At 35.9% G+C, this 20,205-nt stretch overlaps 1 protein-coding gene and 1 long non-coding RNA gene across 4 annotated transcripts in view; one reads left to right on the top strand and one right to left on the bottom strand.

The window, feature by feature from the left end:
* LOC116419342 overlaps positions 1–20,205 on the bottom strand; it is a 169,696-nt gene that overhangs the window by 20,838 nt on the left and 128,653 nt on the right. For 2 of the 3 annotated variants that reach the window (XR_004229628.1, XR_004229626.1), the window contains one exon: positions 17,900–18,116. This is a non-coding gene — a long non-coding RNA (uncharacterized LOC116419342). Of the gene's footprint in view, positions 1–17,899; positions 18,117–20,205 lie in introns of those variants that run through there. The other variant, XR_004229627.1, reaches the window with a different exon arrangement.
* Positions 8,689–9,711, top strand: CCDC71L (coiled-coil domain containing 71 like). Its single transcript, XM_031938753.1, has one exon. The coding sequence runs from the start codon at positions 8,786–8,788 to the stop codon at positions 9,617–9,619; it is 834 nt and encodes a 277-aa protein (XP_031794613.1). The 5' UTR covers positions 8,689–8,785; the 3' UTR covers positions 9,620–9,711.

The following is a 20,205-nucleotide window of genomic DNA, read 5'->3' as shown; positions in this document are numbered from 1 at the left end:
AATCCCTTTTACAAACATGTATCATGAAGCAAAATGAATTTCTTCACGGGCCATATGCAAACACACACACATACATATATATATATATATTATAATAGGTTATATTTCACACAGAATACATATATCTGTACATGCTTTTATGTATAGGTATATATGTATATACGTCTCATTTTATACTCTATTTCACCTATTTATCAAGAAATAGGTTGCATGAGATTATAATTCTCTGAAATTATGGCAGATCATTATACTGATCACAGTTTCCAATTCTTTTGAGTTGCTTCTCTTTCCTAGATTGTCAATATAATGTGTATATATATATATATATATATGTATATAGTGTATATAAGTACATATATACACACACATATATAGTTACATACAGTTATGGCTATTTATATATAACTACATAAATATATGTGTATACACATACACACACACACATATATAAACACATATTTCTTATCATTTTGTTCATTTTCCTCTGTCACTTTACATAAATCTTCTAGGTTTCTTTAAAACTATCTCCATCACTTTTCACATCAAAATTGTATTTCATCACATTTATTAACTTGTTCATTCCCTAATTTATAGGTTACCGTACTTTCTTACTTTTGCCATCTCAATAGAGCTCTAAATTTTTTTGTACATTCTTAGTAGAATTTGTTTTGCTTGAGAATAAATTTCTCCCTTAATCTACTCTCCCCTCTAATTTTTCCCTTTCCCTTATTTCCCTGCTTTGTGAAGTACATTTCTGCACCCAATTGCGTGTGTTGTACTTCCCTTGTTGTCCAGTTTAGATGAGTGAGGATCAATCACTTCCCAACCCTGTCTTCCTTGTTTTTGTAGGTATCTATTTGCACATCCTGATTATATGAAAGAATTTTCCCTACCTTTTCTTTCCCTATTACCCCCAAAGTATTTCTTTTCTCTTCATTTTCCATTCTTCTCTCCAGATCACCAAGTTATTACAGATCCACTCCCAAGTCTTGTCTTGATCCCTCCATGAGCTTGATGATGATAGGGTTTAGAAAGGATATGTGTATTATCTCTTCATATAATGCAAGCAATTTATCCTTATTTTGCCCTCTTGATTGTTCATTTGTATTTATCTTTTTTATGTTTCTCAACTTCTATGATTAAACTTCAAACTTATACTTTTTACACAGTTCTGATCTATTTATCAGAAATGTATAAAATTTTTCATTTCATTAAAGATCCATTTTTTTTTTTTTTTTGCTCTGTAGGATTATAATCAGTGTTGTTGGGTAAATTATTCTTGACTGTAAATCTATATCCTTTGCTTTCTGGAGAATCATATTCTGAACTCTCCAATCTTTTTAGTGATGGATACTAAATCACTGGTGAGGCTGACTATGGCTCCTTTGTACTTACTTGAATTTTTTGTGGCTGCTTGCAGAATTTTTCACTGGTGTGGAAGTTCTGGATTTTAGTTATTGTGTTCTTGGAATTTTTTTATTCTACTGTTTCCTCTTTGCTCAAAGCTTCTAGGGATCAGGACAGTTTTCTTTCAAGATTTCTTAAAAGGTTAATTTTTTTTTATTTTCCCACAGATTTTTAAATTTTTTTACCTCAACCTGTTTTCTAGGTCACTTGTTTTTGCTATGAGGTACCTTACATCATCATTATCATTATCTTTTTTTTCTTTTCCTTCTTCTTCCTTTTCTCCTCCTCCTTCTTCTCCTTTACCACCTCCTCTTTCTCCTTTTTCTTCTGTTTCTTTCTCCTTCTCCTACTCCACTCCCTCCATTTTTTTTTGTCTTTTGAATTCATTTTAATATTTCCTGTCTTCTAGAAGTCACTATCTTCTCTTTCATCCATTCTGATTTTAAGGAAGTTGTTGCTTAGGTAAGGTTTTGTATCTCTTGTGCCAAGCTGTTAATTTTCCTTTTATTTTTTCTTCCATAGCTCTCATTTCTTTTCTCACTTATCCCTTTAGAATTCTTTTTTTCATTGATTAAGGCATTTTAAAACTTTTTAAATACTTGCTTCATTTTCCCCAGAAAATCTAGTTGAATTCTTGATCAAGTGGTGTTTTTTCCTTTGAAGCTTTTCTTGTAGTTTATTTTGGAGCCATTCTCTTCTTTTGGATTTGTATCTTGAGCATCCCTGTTAACATGATCAAAAAATAATTGTGGAATTCATTTTTGTTTGCTCATTCTTCCAGCCTATTTCATGACTTCAGAACTTTTATTAGAGTTGGACTCTGCTATCCTTCTAAAGAAAAGGTCTTGGTTGCTTCTATTGTTGCTTTTGTGGGATTCTGAGTGTTTATGCCAAGATCTCGGGGACAGTTCAGCCTGGAAGAATCTATAAGCTTTCAGTGCTCCCAAAGTACTCTTCTTTGGGGAAAAATATGATTATTGCTCTCCTCATCTGCTCTTTGCAGGTTTATGACCTGGATTTTGGATCTGCTTAACACAGTCACTATTAGCCAGCTGGGAAGCTTTGCTTGTTCTGAGTGATGGAATTGCAGGTTCCCTTTTGGTTTAAGACTACTGTCATTATTATTCTTCCACAGGCTTCAGACTGGTCAAGAAACTGAAACTGAAGTTCTGCTCTATTCCTAATTATCAGTGTTACACTGCTCCTGTTTGCTTCTTGGCTTGCTCCTCTCAGCTTAGGATCTGGGGCAGCTTTTACCCTCAGAATGCCATTTCTGAGTGTAGGTCTCCTTCCTCAAGCTGTTCTGTATCTATGACTTGGAACTGGTTAGTAGGCAATAAGGCTGCCAGTTCCTATCTGTTCCCTAGATCCCTGACTGATTCTGAGAGTATCCTGCTTTGGGTCAGGACCTCTTACCCTAGTGAATAGTCTTTCCCTTCCCACTGACCTCAGCCAAAAAAACTTCTTTCTGTGACTTTTTCTTCTAATTCTTGATAAGGATTTCAATATTCTAGATCCATCTGGAGGGGTTTTGGTGGAGGAGCTTAATTATACTACTCCCTGTTCCTCTGCCAACTTGGATCCACTCAACTCCTAATGTCTAAAGATATTTTCCCATTTTTCTTGCTCCCTAGTTTTATTTCCCTTTCTTCTTTGTAACTTCACCAATTATAAGGTCTTTCTAAGCATATACATACATTTATGAGCCTAAATAGTTGACAGCTCTAAAATATCAATCAGATAATTAAGATAACTGGAACTTGTAATGTTCTGGCTAGCTTTCTGGAAGTGCTCTGAACTAGGCCTTGGTCTCAGCAGAATAATTATCACAAAAATAGTGGAAAAAGTCCAAAGTCTTTATTGTCTCCTTCAGTCTCCCAGTCTACACCAACAGTCCCAGTCAGCCAGTCTACAGCCTCTCATCTCTTCTGGTCAGCTAGTCAGCAGTCTGCACATCTCAGTCTCCCACTCCAGTCTGACTCTGACCTCTTAAATACTCTATTACAATTATATCAATTCATCATACTGAGTATAAGCTAATCATTATATCACTAAGGAACCATTATCTCATCAATTCCACTGAGTTAATATCTTGTTGTAAGATTACATCAATCATACTGAGTTTTAAGTATACCTTTTCAGAGTTTCTGCCCTCTACAAGAATTCAACCCAATAAAATTAAATTTAACATAAATTCAATTCAATTCAATATTTATTAAGCAACTAGAGAAAATTCTGCTAAGGGTTGGGGGAGATAGAAAGATTATATAAGATATAGTCCTTGCCCTCATAGAGACTACAAAAGAGTAAAGAGATGTGACACATTTAAAATTAGTCATAATACAAAATAAAGCATAAATCCATAAAAGAGGTGGAAGATGCTATATACTACATTTAAGTAGAAAAATCATCTGAAAAAGTATTAAGTACAAGAAGACATAGATTGTCAGTAGTTCATGTGAAAAAAATTGGGGAAAAGATGTCAGTTGTCCACTAAGTTGATAGAAAGAAAGCACAAGTAAGTTAAGGTAGTTGCTAAAAACTTACACAACAAAACTATAGTTTCTAAATCATGGAAAATTATAAACCCATATTCTTAAAAACTTACCCCTTATGTTTTTTAAAGTCTGGGTGGCATTTTTTAAAGTCATGTCTAGAAGAAGAAGGCATCCCATATGGTGAAGTGTTTAAAACACACCCACTCAATCAAAATATGTGTGTATGTACAAATAAATATACATATAAACAGGCATACTATACACATACACATTGACACACAAACACACAGAGCTATATAGAATGATTGGAATAGCTGATTATATCTAGCTTGAAGAAGAAAGGATTCATGATAGGCATAATAGCAATCTTCAAAAATCTAAGGAGGTCTACTTTGTGTTATGCTGTGCCATAAAGCAGAATTTGAGCCAGAGGGTAAATTATGAGAACTTAGATCTTGGTAAAAAAAAAAAAAAAAAAAAAAAAAAATTTAGCAAGTAGAGCTTTTCCAACAATGATACCTTCTAAGGAACAATCTGACAATGGAACCTTGCTTTGTGAGGTAATGAACTCCTTATCATCATTGTACAGATTTAAACAAAGTCACATGAAAAATACTATAGAAGGGATACTCCTAAAGGTGGTATTACTTATACTATTAAGTGGGAGACTAGTCTAGGTGAACATGAAGATTTCTTATCACAACACTGATTTTTTTTTACAAATTTTAAAAACATAATTATCATGAAAACTTTAAAATTCAAGAATCAGAACTCAATTCATATGCTTTTGAAATATGATAGTCAATATAAAATTATGATGCTTATATATCTCACAAAATTAAACCTTTTGAAAACATATTAGAGCTGAAAAATCCAAATTATTTCAGAAAAGTATTAGTGGGAAAAACTGGAAGTTTTATTGTTAATTTATGCTGTATTATGTATTTGATATGTTTTAGACTAAAATCAATTGCTATTTTGTTAGCTAAAGTATAAAATATAAGCCTCCAAATTGAGAAATTCTTTATCCTTTTTTTAATTGTGGAAAACTAGGCTTAGAGGATACTGGTAAACCACAGAAAACATAGTAAATATTCTCAAGTGGTATCCTTTGACAAATACAAATGCATTCTACAAAACTGGTTTAGCAAAGACAGCCAGTAGAGAAAATGTAATCTTTGCTTTTGAGCTAGAGCTTTTAACTATGATTATGTCTCTTTGACTTCTTTAACTTGAGAATGTACAAAAGATACTTTCTTGTTATGCCCACCACTTAGTTATCTGTTTGTAAAATGAGACTTGTAATAGGTTGATATAGAGTTTTTTAAGCATGACAGCTCATAAAGACTCTATTAAGTTAGGCAGGAGCTAAAACTGGTTTTAGTAGGAATGGATCAATCCATCTTTAATGAAAATAAAGGATCCTTAGAGTACCAATGTATATAGCTTTTAAAAATCTGAACAGTTTAGGAATCATACAAATTATTTTAATCTATAATTTTAACCATCTTAATTCCAATTTACAAGTAAATATAACAAGATTATGACTCCTCTAATAGACTTCACCAATTTCTGTGATAGTAAATTCCTTAAGAACAAAGCAAGGAACTATTTTTCCTAATTTTTGTAAATCCCTTAGGCATAGCACATAGGTGCTTAATGTATGTTGAATATAATTTACTCACTCTAATTTCTCCCAGGAGGGTAACAGTTAATAAAAGAAATCAATCACTTTTCTTTCTATAACCATTTTTATTTGTCCCTGAAGAGTGGACAAATGGCAGTTTTCAAGGTATCTACTTTAATAAATAGAAATAGCAAAAGAAATACAGAATGCCCAAAGAGGAAATACTAAGGGGGAAAATAGTTGAGGTGAACAAACACTGGTAAATTCAAAAGTCAATATTATAACAATTTAAAAACAATTTTAATCTTGGTTGCAAAAAAGTATCCAAGCATTAAAGTATCTTACTTGGAGTTAGATAGAAAGAAGACATAAGCATATGTGCTTATCATCACTTTGTCAACCTTATAGCATCATAGACATTTGTCTGCTGCTGCTGCTGCTACTATTGAACAAAGGTTAATCAGAGATGAAATTTGTAAAGATGTTTTATTGAAATTAAGAGTTTAAATTATATCTGTATATACATACATACATGTTGATTTTCATTAAAATGCTTAATTTGGTTTAAATATTTCTTAATGAAAAGAACATGCAGTACTTAAGTGACAATTCAAGTGATAATAGGATTATTATGAGAAACTAAAGCAGTTCTATATGATCCTTTGACCTTTTCTTTCCTCATAAAATTCCCCTAACTTTCCACTGACTTACATTCTAATAATTTTAAAAATCAGTTCCCTGGAATAACCCAAGGGGAATTATTCAAATTTCATATTCCTATGTATTCCCAGAAATATTGAGAGAATAGTGAAGAGGAGAAATAGTGCAAGATAAGTTCTTTTTATGAGTATAGGAAACATATTTCAAATGTAATCTCGAAACTTGACTTCATGCTCTTGTGTACTTGTGTGTACCTTTCTAGCAAATGATTTTTCTGCAAACATTTATGGAGCATTAACAGTTCCTAAGGCAATATATCAAAGGGGCATGTAAGTAAATAAGATCCTTCTTCCTCAAGGAGTTTATAATCTACCTCTGCACAAAGTTATAGTGATTTTAGCAAATTAAGTATTTTTAGTTATTAGGAATCTTTGATGTGATAGATATGTAATATACTGGATAAAGTATTTTACTGGGAGATGGGAAGTCCTCTGTACACATCTCACTTGAGATATTTATCAGATGTATGATCCTGGTTAAGTCACTGAGTTCTGAGCTTTATTTTTCTCATCTGTAATATTTAAAGTTCTTAGATTACATGAAGCAATGTGTGTCAAGTATTATGGAAACAGCATAAAAAAGGTGCTGGATAAAATGTAAACCACCACCACTACCATCATCATAATCATCATAATGTGGTGAAAAGAGCAAGACTCTAGGAAACTAAGAACCCTGACTGTTGCTCAACCACTAGATAAGTGTAATTTTGAATTAACCATTTAATTTCCCTGAGCCTGTTTTTTTTTTTTTTTTCCTGTAAAATGAGTTGAAGTAGATGGTTTCAAATCTTTCAACATTAAAATTTGGAATCTGAATGATAGTGTAAAATTCAGGAACTGTAACTACATCATTCAATAATTCTTCATGAAAACAATCAGCTGAGCAGTGAAGAGTTAAATCTGCTACCCACCTCTGTGTATTGAGAATTTTTCAGAGAATTTTTGAATTGAGAGGATTAAACTACAAGTTACTTCTAATTAAAATATAAACAAAAATTAGTCATAAAATCTTTTAAAGCTTTTTTTTTAAAGCACTCTTGTCTTTGCTGTACCCTTTCCATTATTCAGAATTCTAATGTTTTTTCTTTCTCTTCACTTTTAAGATAAAATGCATTTTCAATTTTAACTTTTTTGTATATGATGCTGAATTTTCCTTAAAATAATTTGATTTTTTCCCCTTTGAAGCAAGGTGAATAAATACATTATTACAATAATACTCTTCCACACTAGTTTCAAGAGACTATGAGTAGACAAAGCAGTGTTTTCAAATACATCTTCAAATGGAATATTTTATTGATTCAAAGGGGTCACATAGATCCAATAATTATAATTGATTTTCAATTCTCTAATACTGCCCTACTTGAATAAAGATTATTAAGAGTTTAGCTTTCTGGACCATGAAAGGTTATCATCTTGCTTTTTGATGTGTTGGGTGTCTCACAAACACAAAAGCTTTTTTTTTTTTTTTTTTTTTTAAATCAAGTCAGTTTTCTTTATATTTCACAAGATTAATTAAATGTCTCTGGATTACTAGACTATTCTTTAAATGACTGGGAGATAGGAAAGCTAAAGGTAGGAATGATGGAAATCATTAGCTTTGGGAGGAGAAATGCTTTAAATTAGAATTATGTGATGTCTTAGTGTGGGAGAGATTGATATTTCAATTCTACCAGTCTGTTGATAGCTGACACTTTTGGATTGGTTGGAAAAAATGCTAGATTTGGAATCTGTCTGTCCATGGTTTGAATCCAGATGTGGCTTTTGATAAAGTCACCACCTCTTCAGTTTCAGTAAGCTGTTTCCTCATCCATTAAATGAAAAGTGTTGAAACAAATGATCTCTAAGGTCTCTTCCTGCTCTAATATCAATAATCTTTTATGACTTACCCTTTTATTTCATTCAGACTGAAGACCTAGGTGGCATGAGAGCAATCCTCATGCTTAACCTGGGGTGTAACTTTGATCCTCCCTTCCCACAGGAGGATCAGCACACACTTTACTCTTGACATGCCACCAGAACCTACACCACCCAACTTGGGATGACTCTTCAGTCCAACACCCACCCCCTTCCCCACCATGCCCAACCATCCCAGCCACCATCTTCCTAGACCTGGACTCTTCCCCATCTTTCCCCTTCCCTCCCCTTTCTTACGAGGGCACCCAATGGGTGGGGCTAGGACGACAGGGGGAGGAGCCTGGGGCGGACACATTTAAAGAAAGAGAGGGCAAGGGGAAGAAAGAGAGGGGGAGAAGAAAGAGAAGAAGAGGGGGGGAGCGGGTGGTGGTGTCCAATGACAAAGCCCAGGGGTGGGCGCCGGGCGCCATTTTGTTCGGGGCGGCAGGATATCCACCCGCGCACTCCGCCCTCGGTGGCTGAGGGGGAGGGGCGGCGGCGGAGGCGAGAAAAGTAACGAAAGAAGTGCCGGGCAGGAGGCAGCAGCAGCAACCACCGCCGCCCCGGCGGAGGACAACGCGGGCCGGGCGGGAGGCAGCCCAGGCAGCGGCGGCGGCCGTGGCGGTCCCGAAGCAGCACCCATGCGGCGGAGCGTGAGGAGGCGGCGGCGGCGGCCCCGGGCGGCCCCGGCGGCGGCGGCGGCGGCGGCGGCCCCGGGCGGCGGCCCCAGGGCCAGAGGAGGTGACGGGCTGGCGGCGGAGCGGGAGGAGAAGGTGGTGTACTCGCGCTCGCAGCTGTCCCTGGCCGGCAGCACCAAGGCGCTGGGCGACGCCTTCAAGCTCTTCATGCCCCGCAGCACCGAGTTCATGAGCTCGGACGCCGAGCTCTGGAGCTTCCTCTGCAGCCTCAAGCACCAGTTCTCCCCGCACATCCTCCGCAGCAAGGACGTCTATGGTTACTCGTCCTGCCGGGCCCTGGTCCCGGACCCCCCGGGACCCCCGGCCACCGCCGACAGCCACCCTGCCGGCGGCGGGGAGCCGCCGTCGCCGCTGCTGCCACCCCCGTCGTCCCGCCGTCCGGCCCCCGGAGCAGCCGCCAGGAGGAGGCGCCGAGGAGCCGGGGCCGCCAAGAGATTCAGGAAACTGCCGCCGCTGCTGCCTCAACAGCCCCAGCCCGCGCCCTTGCTCTCGCTGCCCCCCGCGCCCCCCGAGCCCTCGCCGCCATCGCCCGCCCTGCCCTCGCCCCCACCGTCGCCCCAGCCGCTGCCCCACGCGAGCCGCTTCGGGGGCCGGACCCTGGAGGAGATCTGGAGAGCCGCCACCCCGGTGCTGACCACCTTCCCCACCATCCGCGTCGGCCACGACGTGTGGGGCGAGCGGAGCCTGGCGGCGGCGCGGCGCCGAGCCCAGCAGGTCCTGCGAGTGAACCTGGAGCCCGTCGTGAGGCTCCGCCGCTTCCCCGTGGCCACATCCTGAGACTTGAGAGGGGACCGACCCCACCAGCCCGCCGTCGCTCTCCGCCCCCGTCCCCCGTCTCCATCCCTCCCCTCTGGCCCCTGGCTCGGCTCCCTGTGCACCGTCCGCGAGCAGGGGACTTTGCGCTTCCACTTCGTGGGATTCCCCACCATCGTTCTTCTCCACTTTTCAAGCCCACGAGTCGATGCCTCCGCTGCCACCGCCGCCTCCCCTGGGGACTGAGCTTCCGCCAGGAGAAATGAACAAGTGTCAGTCTAGTGTTTACAATTCCGGCCTGGACCGTGTCCCCTTAGTGCACTTTATGGGCAAAGAAGGTTCATCGGATTGCTTCTCCCCTCGCCCCTGTTCCCCGTCCCGGGACGAAGGAATCTCTGGGTCTCGCTCTTCTGCTCCCCCTGGATTCTGCAGGATGGAGGACACGCACCTGGATTCCCGAAGGGGCAGGACCGCATCCTTCCTCCCTTCCCCCCCACCCCCAGACTGAGAAGTCGCCCGGACTCTAGGGGGCAGATCCGTTTTCTCCCTTTTGGACTCTACCTCACTGGTCTGGAAGTCCACCGAAGAAGTCATTATTGTTCCAAAGGAATTTTTTGTTTCATGCTTGTATAATAAAGCCAGATTTTACTTAGCTTATTTCTTTTTCACCACCACCACCACCACCACCACCACCACCACTACCGCCACCCCTCTTTCCGGACGGAGGATTATGGATGCTTCGTGGTATTGCACTAATATGTGCTCAGGGTATTCTGAATCCCATGTGTTCCCCAGTTTTTACTGGCTCCTGGAGCTTTGACCTAAGTATACGTTTTTAAAAGGTTTCAGGGCTTTTATGACTGTTTATTGGTGCAAGGATTTGTATGGCTTTGAGTTTCATGGGCTCAGTGATTATTAAGAGTCACAAAATAGAACTGTTTAAACATTTTTTAGTCGTTTTTAAAATTTTTATATATGAATTAAGTTTATATTTACTGAGCACCTGAAGATATTAGTAGCATACTGATTTTTTTATACCATTTTGTTTAGAAAAAGCTGACTTGTTAAATTCAATTAAAATGAATAAAAATTAAAATGCATTGAAACAACATGGTTGTGATGAAAAATGAACTAATTTTTAAAGAACCTACTGTTGGTTACAGCGGTGATATATGGCACCAAACAAAACTGGAGGTATATTGGTCCGGGTCCATGTACTAGTCTAGCATACAAATCCGGTAAGATTATTTGGAGCACAAGGATTTGTAAGTGAGAAATGAATGTGTATAATTAAAATTCTTATTAAAATGTCAGGCAGAATACACTAATTTTACAACTTGAGAAGTAATGACCAAGAGGGGTGGGAGCATTTCTTGGTATTTAATATTTGGTTGTTAATTGAAATTGGGCCAAATTGCTGCTTTTCTTTTTTTTTGGGGGGGGGGAGGGCGGAGTTATCTAGCAGTCATCACTTTTTTTCTTCCAAAAAATCCTTGAATATTATGACAAGTTGTTGATCTTATGTTTAAGATAAAAGTTTGGATTTCTCTTTCCGTTGGTAATTATCTGCAGTTTTGGTCTTTTACTATCAGCCTAAGACCGAAATAATCCAATAGGCTAGCCACATTTAATGCTAACCCTTCAATTGCTGTTTTATATTAGTGTTTATACTCTGGCCAAATGTGGGATTCTAGATTATCCAAGTGCCTTTGGTAATGGTGGCAGCAAGACTTAATGGTTTGTAGCCAGTGGTGCCATAACCATTTATCACTGCAATACCTAAAGGGTCAAGTAGTGTTTTTTTGTACCACTATCTTTCAAGATTTTAATTATTCTGCCATGGAAAAATCCATTCCAGGCTGGAACTTGGCATATGAAATCCTCAGTATTGAGGTTTAACTCTGCTTGGCAGCTTCTTAGGGAGTATAAGGAAAGAGTTTCATTTTTGACTTTTATATTCTTATATTGGCTCAACTTTTGAAATGAAATCTTGCAGACTCAACAGTCAATAGCATTTTGTGTGTGTGTGTGTGTGTGTGTGTGTGTGAGAGAGAGAGAATGTTTTTTCTTGTATAAAAAAATGACTTCATGCCAGTTTTTTAGCAGTCTTCTCATGGGTAATTCCTTACTGTTGGATGACTTTTTTTTTTTAATCACACAGTCACATGAGTAAATAAAATGGATAATTTATTAGAAGATGAAGAAATGTTAAATTGTAACTTATGGAAGCCTGGATTTATCTTTTGGGTTACAAGTTTTCATACCTAGTTGTATTTCAGATGCATAGTAATGCATCTGAATCTTAGTGTTTTTAGATATGTGAAAAACATGTTTGTACTGCATCATTGATGCCATTTTGTGTAATTATATAACATTTTAAGTTTAAAAAGCATACCTAATGGCCATATTAGGATGTGACTGCAATCCATAGATATCCAGATATTTTCTAGGATGATTTTGAAATCAGATTTCTTTTAGAGGATGAATTTTATAATTCTCGCTCAGCACAAAACTATGAAATAAATGTTGATACCATGTATTTATTTTGAATGAGTTTTAAATTTTCTTTTCCTCTTATGTTTTTGAAACTTAGTAACTTTGTGAAGTGCATAAATGCTTTCCTAGATTTATTTTAGCTTTCTTGGTTTCAGTCCTGAGTCCAATATGTAATTTTTATGATCTCACAAAATAATGCCATTTCTAGTTTTGCCAGGTTTTTTTTTTTTAGATAAAGCCAATGTAATTTCTAAAATATGAAGAAGCCTCTAATGTAGTTGATAAGTACAATATTTTAGGCAACTGTGTGGAAGGTAAACCAGCACAATGGCCTTTATTGGCAGGGGAGGGTAGGAGCACTCATTTACCACCACCATCTAAAGTAAAGATGTAGTTTAGTTTGCATAAAATATTTTAGGAACCCTTAATCCCATGATTTTCATTCATTCTCTTGCCTTTTATCTCTTTTATCTTACATGGCACAGAGTGTAAGCTAGAAAGGAATTTACCAACCTTTCTTGCCATATTTTTTTTGAGTGCCTAAGTATTATGGGTGCTTTAAATAATATTTAGATTCTTTATTATCACTTTGACCCTACCTTCCTGCCAACCAGCATACTACTTCCCTGACTAGAAACCTATAAACTGATGATTGTTGAGGGCATACTTCATTGTTGATAGCTGAGTGTTGCTGTTGTGGTGTGTATTCACTTTGTCCAATCCGAACACTATTGGACATGTATAACTTTGATGCTGGTGGCTGACAGTTCTTGACCTAATGTGTAAGTCATAGGATTATTTTTTTTCTGAAAACTCTAAATAGAGATACATTTTAAAATATTTAAATACAAAAAGTTCAAGTAATTATGGAATTCATTGTAGATTTTTAAAAATCAGCATTGCCACAGCAGTCTTGAATTTGATGGTTTTTAATGGAGATATATGAAATATTTGCTTTAGATTGGTGTGTTTAAAGCCTTTTATATAGACTGTTATGTCTTAAGTGCATTAGAAAGCAATTGTTCGTGATGGAACTGAAGTGTTTCCCTGGACAGTTCTATTTGATGTGGATATGATCAAGGTTTATAATCTGGTTGTATTTTGTTTTTTAATTTATTGACTGTAAATAAATTTTAGAGAATACGCTGTCTAGTTTCATTGTCCATTACTAGTGTTGACAAAAATTTTGGTTCAGTGTTGTGTTGGCGTGTGAACTAGAAGAAAATTTATATTAACAATGTTAAGATTTCCATTGAAAACTTTAAATTTATGGAAGCCTTCAAATAAGTAGTTCTTCTTTTCTACTGATTTCATGGCCCTAGGGCAAATTTTTTGAAGCAATAATTCCCTTTAGTCATTTCCACCCAAAGTGTATATACTTTATTTCTAGGAACCACCGTATTCCTCACTACTGAAGCATTTTCCCCAAGCTATTAATGTACAAAGGGATATGTTCATTCTTCCATATCGGTAGTTAAAGAGTGTTTTCAAAGTACATCAAAATCTATCAATTAATCTCATCTGCTATGAGAAATTTAATACATGTCTGTCCTTACTTCTATGTCACATTTCCTAGAAGGTAAGAATGATGGAAAAATTGGGTAAGACAATTGTTGTCCTCCTGGAGCTTCCATTCTAATATATAATATGCTACAAATATAATTATACCTTTTTTTAAAGTGTTTTAGTGAAGTGAATAAAAGTGTTGTAAAAACCTTGCCTGCTGGTAATCAGGCCTCCTTTTCTTGCCTGGGAAGATTGATGACAGATTAGTCTCCCACAGCAATAGAAGCATTATTCCATAGTATAGTAATAGGATCCAAAGTTCCCATTATGGTTTAGTAAGCTGATAAATATTTACATAGGCTTTATGTTGTATAGGAAAATGGCAAAAGTTGTTTGCAGTATGCCATATTGAGTTGTATGGGTATTAGACTTAGGATTTGATTGTGTACCTGAGCTCCCCTCAATACTCAACTGTGAATATAACCTTAGGTATGTCATATTCAGCCTAGTCAGAAAGTAAGAAAAAATAAAAGGTAAAATAGGAAAATATTGCAAAGGAGTCTGGTTTCTTCTTTTCCTTCTAAGTTTACAGATATCCAAACTTAGTTAAAAATGTAGATTGTGATGTTTACTTGTTATATTTGGGTTCCATTCATACAAAGTCATGTAGACCTTCCTAAGAAAAGGTCTGCTCACAATTTCTCTGCTGATCATTTAAATTATGCTGTACTGTTAAGATATAGAGAATTAGTAAATGGTAGGTTAAAATTAGAAAGCCAAAGACTTATGAATAATAGCCTGTAAATCTTTTAATCTATTTATATGACCTATGTGGAATCTGACTTAAGTTCATTTAAATGTTTTTTTAGTGCCATGGTGTTTTATTAATGTATACCTTATCTAGTGGTCAACATTGGGACCTACAAATTATGTACAAGAATGTCTAGGGACACAGTTCATATAGGATGTCCTATTGTTAAATTTTCAGTGGGATCATTTAATCAACAAACACTGCAGATCAGAGTTTGATTTATTTGTTGATTTCTAGATTTAAAGCAATAAGAGAAAAAGCTGCAGGATATCCCTGCCCCTCTATTAAGAGAACTAAGATGACTAATATGTTGTTTTTTTTTGCAAGAGTATAAAAACATTGCTAAGAAACAAAATAGCTTAATATTTAAAGCAGTGAGCTAAATGTACATCTAAATAAAGTGAGGATAAAGTTTGCAATTCAACTTTGTTCATTAGGAGCACAGGGAATAACAACCCACATTTTTGTCTTGAGTATCCCTAAGTTGCAGTAGCTAAACTTAATTCAAGAAAAGTGTTTCCCTAGGAAAGCACTATGTGGAAATTATCCAGAATCAAGGAGTTCTAAATTATACTTGATTATAGATTTCACAAAAGCAGTATCCTTTTACTTTTCCATACTCCCTTCTATCTTGGTAAATGCCCATTCTAGACCATGATTTACATAATGATAAATATCTCCAAAAATTTAACTAGAGGGTAAAGATAGTTCTTAATAATACCAAGGACTATAGTTAGCATAGCAAATGTTGTCTATACAAGCATTCTGCTAGATTTAAGGGTCAGACCTCTTTTGCTATGGAATGTTTATGCATGAAGATTTTAATTTAAGAATCTTCCCAGTGGTGAAATAAACTGCCTACAGTATTTATTTTCTTTCTAGTTCTCTGATGAAGATTGTTTTCAAGTACATAGTTGTTTTTGACTTTTTAAATGGCAGTTTGGAGTAGAAAGCACTAGACCTTATTCTAGTCCCAATTCTATTGTTAATGAGTTGTGTGACACTGAATAAATCATTTAACCTCTTTGGATGTCAGTTTCTTCATCTGTAAAATAAAGGGTTTTTAGCTAAATGATCTGTAGGGTATCTCAGTTATTAAAAAACAAAAACAAACCTGTGATTCTTCAAAACATTCATAAAGCTAAAGAATGCCTAAGATTGGCTATAAACATTTTTAAGATTGTGATTCACTTATAAAATAGCTAGCATTTGTTTCTATTTATAAAAACAGCCTCATAAATTCATGTTATATTATTTTTGTTAATCATAACTACTGATATTTAATTACTAGTGGTATTTTGATGGGGAAAAAAATTTGTTTTCCAGATTAAAATCCAAAAAGCAAGCTTGATCATTGTTTTTTAGTACCTTTAAAATGGAGAACGTAAGAAACAATTAAGTTTTCCATATTCCTTTTCCTTAAAGTGCTGACAGTACTACATTATACACCTCCCTCCCACACACAAATATCTATACTAGATGTTGGACTTTAACATTAATTTTCACTGTGGTTTAACATATTGTGACCATGTTGAACATAACTTTTCTTCCATATATAGTTTTGCTTTATTTAATATTTGTTTTTTTAATGATTTTGGAATCACCAGCAAATGGATGGTGGGCCACAACAAAAAGTGTATTGGATTAGAAATCATGAGATCTAGGTTTTAGCCTTGATTTTTTTACAAAATAGGTATATGACTAGTCCCATCTCCTTAATCTCTATGGGTTCCCTTTTTGTCAACTGCAAAATAAGGGAGTACAATAGGGATAAGAAGGATCGTGAGGATGGGCTTGCACCAAATGATCTGTAAATGTTCTTTTACTTATAAAAGCTTATGTTACTACATCTTTTTTAATATTATAGGATAACCTCTCAAGTAGAATATACTAAAAGTGATTTATTTCATGCTGACTCAGGATCATAAGGTATAAGCACCATTTATTAGACTGTGTGTTGATATATCTATACAGTGTCAATTGGGATATGTTAAATAGAGTTGTTTATGTGCTACAAGACACCACATGAACATTTTCTGAGTTTTTGTCTCTGCTTTTTATAGTTTTTGTTTTCTTTTTTTACTGTTTGGCTTTAAGATATTCCCTCTTGATGCTCTTATTCTTTAGTAGACATAACAGCAGTCCCACCCCTTTTAAAATTTGCTTCTATTCTAATGTGCCATATAATGAAAAAACAGATAATTAACTTTTTTTTAGAATCAAACTTAAAAAAGCAAGAAATATAATCTCTAAAAAGTCTTTCTTACAAGTAAAGTGCATGGACTTTGTGGTATATAGTTTGCTTGTTCAGGCCTTTAAAGTAGCTTCTTGGTTCTTATTTGTGTTATGGATAGTTGAGTGTATTGGAGGTGGCACTATTTTTTAGAACTTATAATTGATCCTATTATAATTTTAAAATAAAAAATCCTGAAATTTTCTTTTGCTCCTGTTACCTTCTCTGTAAATTGTTAATGATATTTATTCTTCCTTGCTTTGGTAATATTTTGGTACCAAAAAAACAAAAAAAAACAAAAAACAAAAAACCTCTTAGAGCTTTGAACAAAGAACTTCTTAGCAAGCTATATGCTAGAAAAACTATTATACTGTTAATGTATGATTTTTATTTTATTAACATTTTCTGCTCTAAATTATTTTAGATTAAATATTAACTTTTAAAGACCGTTAACCTATCTAATCTTAGAATCTTGGAGGTTAATATATTTAGAGTCAATATTCTCTAGTGAATTACCATGAGATAAATGTTTTTTGATAATGATCAAATAACTACCTCTAAACTCTTGAACAACCTTCAGGTATTGTTTCCAAATTGAAAGTTTGAACATTTCAAATTAATGTCTTTTGACTGTCTTTGTAGAAACCCAGTTTTGATTATGTCCATTGAGTTTGTGGTGAGGTTAAAGAGGACAACATCAGAGTGAAAACTAAATAAATAACAATCCACATTCTGAAACATCTGCTTTAAATAGCAGTTGATAGATTATACACTGCAGGCAAATAGTTAATTTACTTGGGTGTAAAGAATGAAGTCATCAAAGTGATTCTGGGAGGCAGGATCAAAGATTTAGATTGCAATTAGAAGAAACTTTAGAGGTCATTTAGTCTAGTCCCTTAATTTTACAGATGAATAAACTGGTTAAATGACTTGCCCAGGGTCACATAGCTAGTGAGTTCAAACCCAGGTCTTCCTGACTCCAGGTCCAATGCTCAACTGTGCCATGCTGTTTTTCAGTACATTAGGCTGCCTTTTTGAGTTAAAGAGCAACAACTGACTGCAAGTAATAATAGCAGCAGTTTTTGAATTAACCATACATATTTGTTACAAGTGTTTTGTTTGCGGATTATTTTTTTCAATTATCAAGAATTTACTTCTGTCGACCTTGCACTATGTTCTCCATCCCTCCCCCCCACACACATGCAAAAATAAAGGAGTAAAAAACATTTTTAATGGGGGGGGGGGTGTGGAGAGATGATGGGGAAAGAAAATGGATTTTTGTTGATCAAAAAGAATAAAATCAATAGCAAAGGTAGTGTAAATTCAAGCAACAAAATGCAAATCCACTTAGTAAAATTTAATTTACCTTGGTCTTCTTAGTTGAAATCATTGTTAGTAGTAGTGTTATCTTTAAAGGACAGCAGCATATATACAAGGAGAAATCAGTTATCTGTATTTTCATTTTCCATAGTGACCTGAGGGATAGAGATAATTCTTAACTGCAAGGACTGAAGTTAGCATAGCAAATGTCTATATAAGCATTTTGCTAGGTTTAAAAATAAGTCAGTTTTCTTTTGCTATGGAATATTTGTGGCTGAGATTTTATTTAAGAATTGCCCCTATATTTAAGATTAGCAAAGTAAAACTTTACTACACGGACAAATTTTCTCTTAAAAAAAAAAAGACAATTTAATTTGCAGAATTCTTTAAATTTTTTTTTTCTTTTTTGAATGATAAAGGTAACTTAGTTGAATGGTGTGAGTAACTAGTACATTATGCAGGTTGTATTTTTTGGTACCTTATTAAAAAGTCTCATGGATGGTAGCTAAAAATATTTGTCACTTTGTGGCCAGATTTCTGGCAATACCTTCTCAAAACTTTGGCAGATCTATAGAAGGCAGACTTTAAAACTGACTTTCTTTCCTCTCCTCAAAAATGGGCTTTGATGGCAATTCTGAAAGAGGAGCTCCAAAAGTATTTTGAGCAATGAGAGTTTATTGGAATAAGTACAAATATATTTTAAAAAATTATACTTTTAATTTATAGATCACATTTTATTAAGTATTTTACTCAAGAATCTAATATCCAATTAATGCAGATTTTTTTATTTTTGTAACATGACTTACCATTCAGTTAAAAAACATTCATTAAACATCCATCATGCATAAAAAACTGTGCTAGCTTTTGTGATACAAAACAAACAAACAAAAAAGGACTCCCATCTTAAGTAGCTTAAAGTTTACTGTGTAGACATCTGAATCCATCTTAGGGGACTAAATTAGGTCAATAACTTTAAAGATATTTATTACAGACACATTTTAACTAATATTAAGGAAAGTCATAAGGCAAGAGACACATAGCAGAGAGAGATGAAATCAAAGATATAATGGGGGTGGTATTGGTGATTTCTGAACCTTCAGGTACAATGGTCATCAGGACATAGAAGGAGGAGAAAGGGAATAATATATTTATAAAATTTGTTTGTTACCCTAGTTATTCTAATATATCAATACCTGGAAGTTCAATATGAGGTATATGGGACTTTTTTTGTTACCAGGGCAGCTTTACATTCCCTTGAATATCTATATGTTTTAAGGAAAAAAGTGGATTTTTTTTTCTCTCTGATGTCATAGGCAGGAAAGCACCAAGGACTGGCCAATGACAGCCTCTTCCTATCCTCTGCTCTATGAGCATTGGGCATAGAGGTTTCCAGCATGGAAGATTCCAGTGACTTAGGGAGAGGGGCAATCTAGAACAGTTATCCTGTTGTGGGACCTACATGGAAAGGTAAATTGCAGTTTGGTGGTGACTAGGTGGCCCAGTGAATAGAGGGCCAGACTTGAAGTCCAGAAGACCTGAGTTCAAATCCAGTCTCAGGCACTAGCTCTGGGATCCTTACCAAGTCACTTAAGTCTGTTTGCCTCAGTTTCCTCATCTATAAAATGAACTGGAGAAGGAAATGGCACACCCCAATGTAGAGCACTAACAAATAACAAAGGCTTTCTTAAGAAGATAACACCCGAATTGAGTTTCAAGACTAAGAATTCTTATAAAATGGGGGAAATGAAAAGGCAATTTATTATAGACATAAGGACTATACTTTATAATTGCATGGAGGGAGGAGCAGTTAATATAAGTTAGTTCAAGTTGTCTAGAATGCTGAATGTATGAAAGGGAGAAATGTGAAGTATACCTGGAATAATGTTTAGGATGATGTAATAGAGGATTTTAAATGTCAAACTGAACAGATATATAAATCGAGTATTCTCACAGGTTCATACCTGGGCTTTAAGAATGTTTCTTGCCTAAAGTCAGGAAGACATGAGTTCAAATTTGGCCTCATATACTTCACACATCCTGGCTGTGTGACCCTGGGCAAGTCACTGAATCCCAATTGCCTCAGCAAAAAAAAAAAAAAAAAAATATATATATATATATATATATATACACATATATAAATAATCTGGCCTCCTGGGTATAGGATAGAATGGAAAGGGGACATACTGGAAAGAGAGAGACCAGTTAGGATTCCTGTAGTGTCTAGCACACAACACATAAATTTTT

The sequence above is a fragment of the Sarcophilus harrisii genome, chromosome 5 (assembly GCF_902635505.1).
Source record: "Sarcophilus harrisii chromosome 5, mSarHar1.11, whole genome shotgun sequence".
In the NCBI taxonomy this organism is placed as follows: domain Eukaryota; kingdom Metazoa; phylum Chordata; class Mammalia; order Dasyuromorphia; family Dasyuridae; genus Sarcophilus; species Sarcophilus harrisii.
Note: the sequence above shows the minus strand (reverse complement) of the source record. Positions and strands in the feature narration are given on the sequence as shown.

Excerpts from the sequence above, each read along its gene's own strand:
- CCDC71L (XM_031938753.1), top strand. The coding sequence starts at position 8,786 with ATGCGGCGGAGCGTGAGGAGGCGGCGGCGGCGGCCCCGGGCGGCCCCG.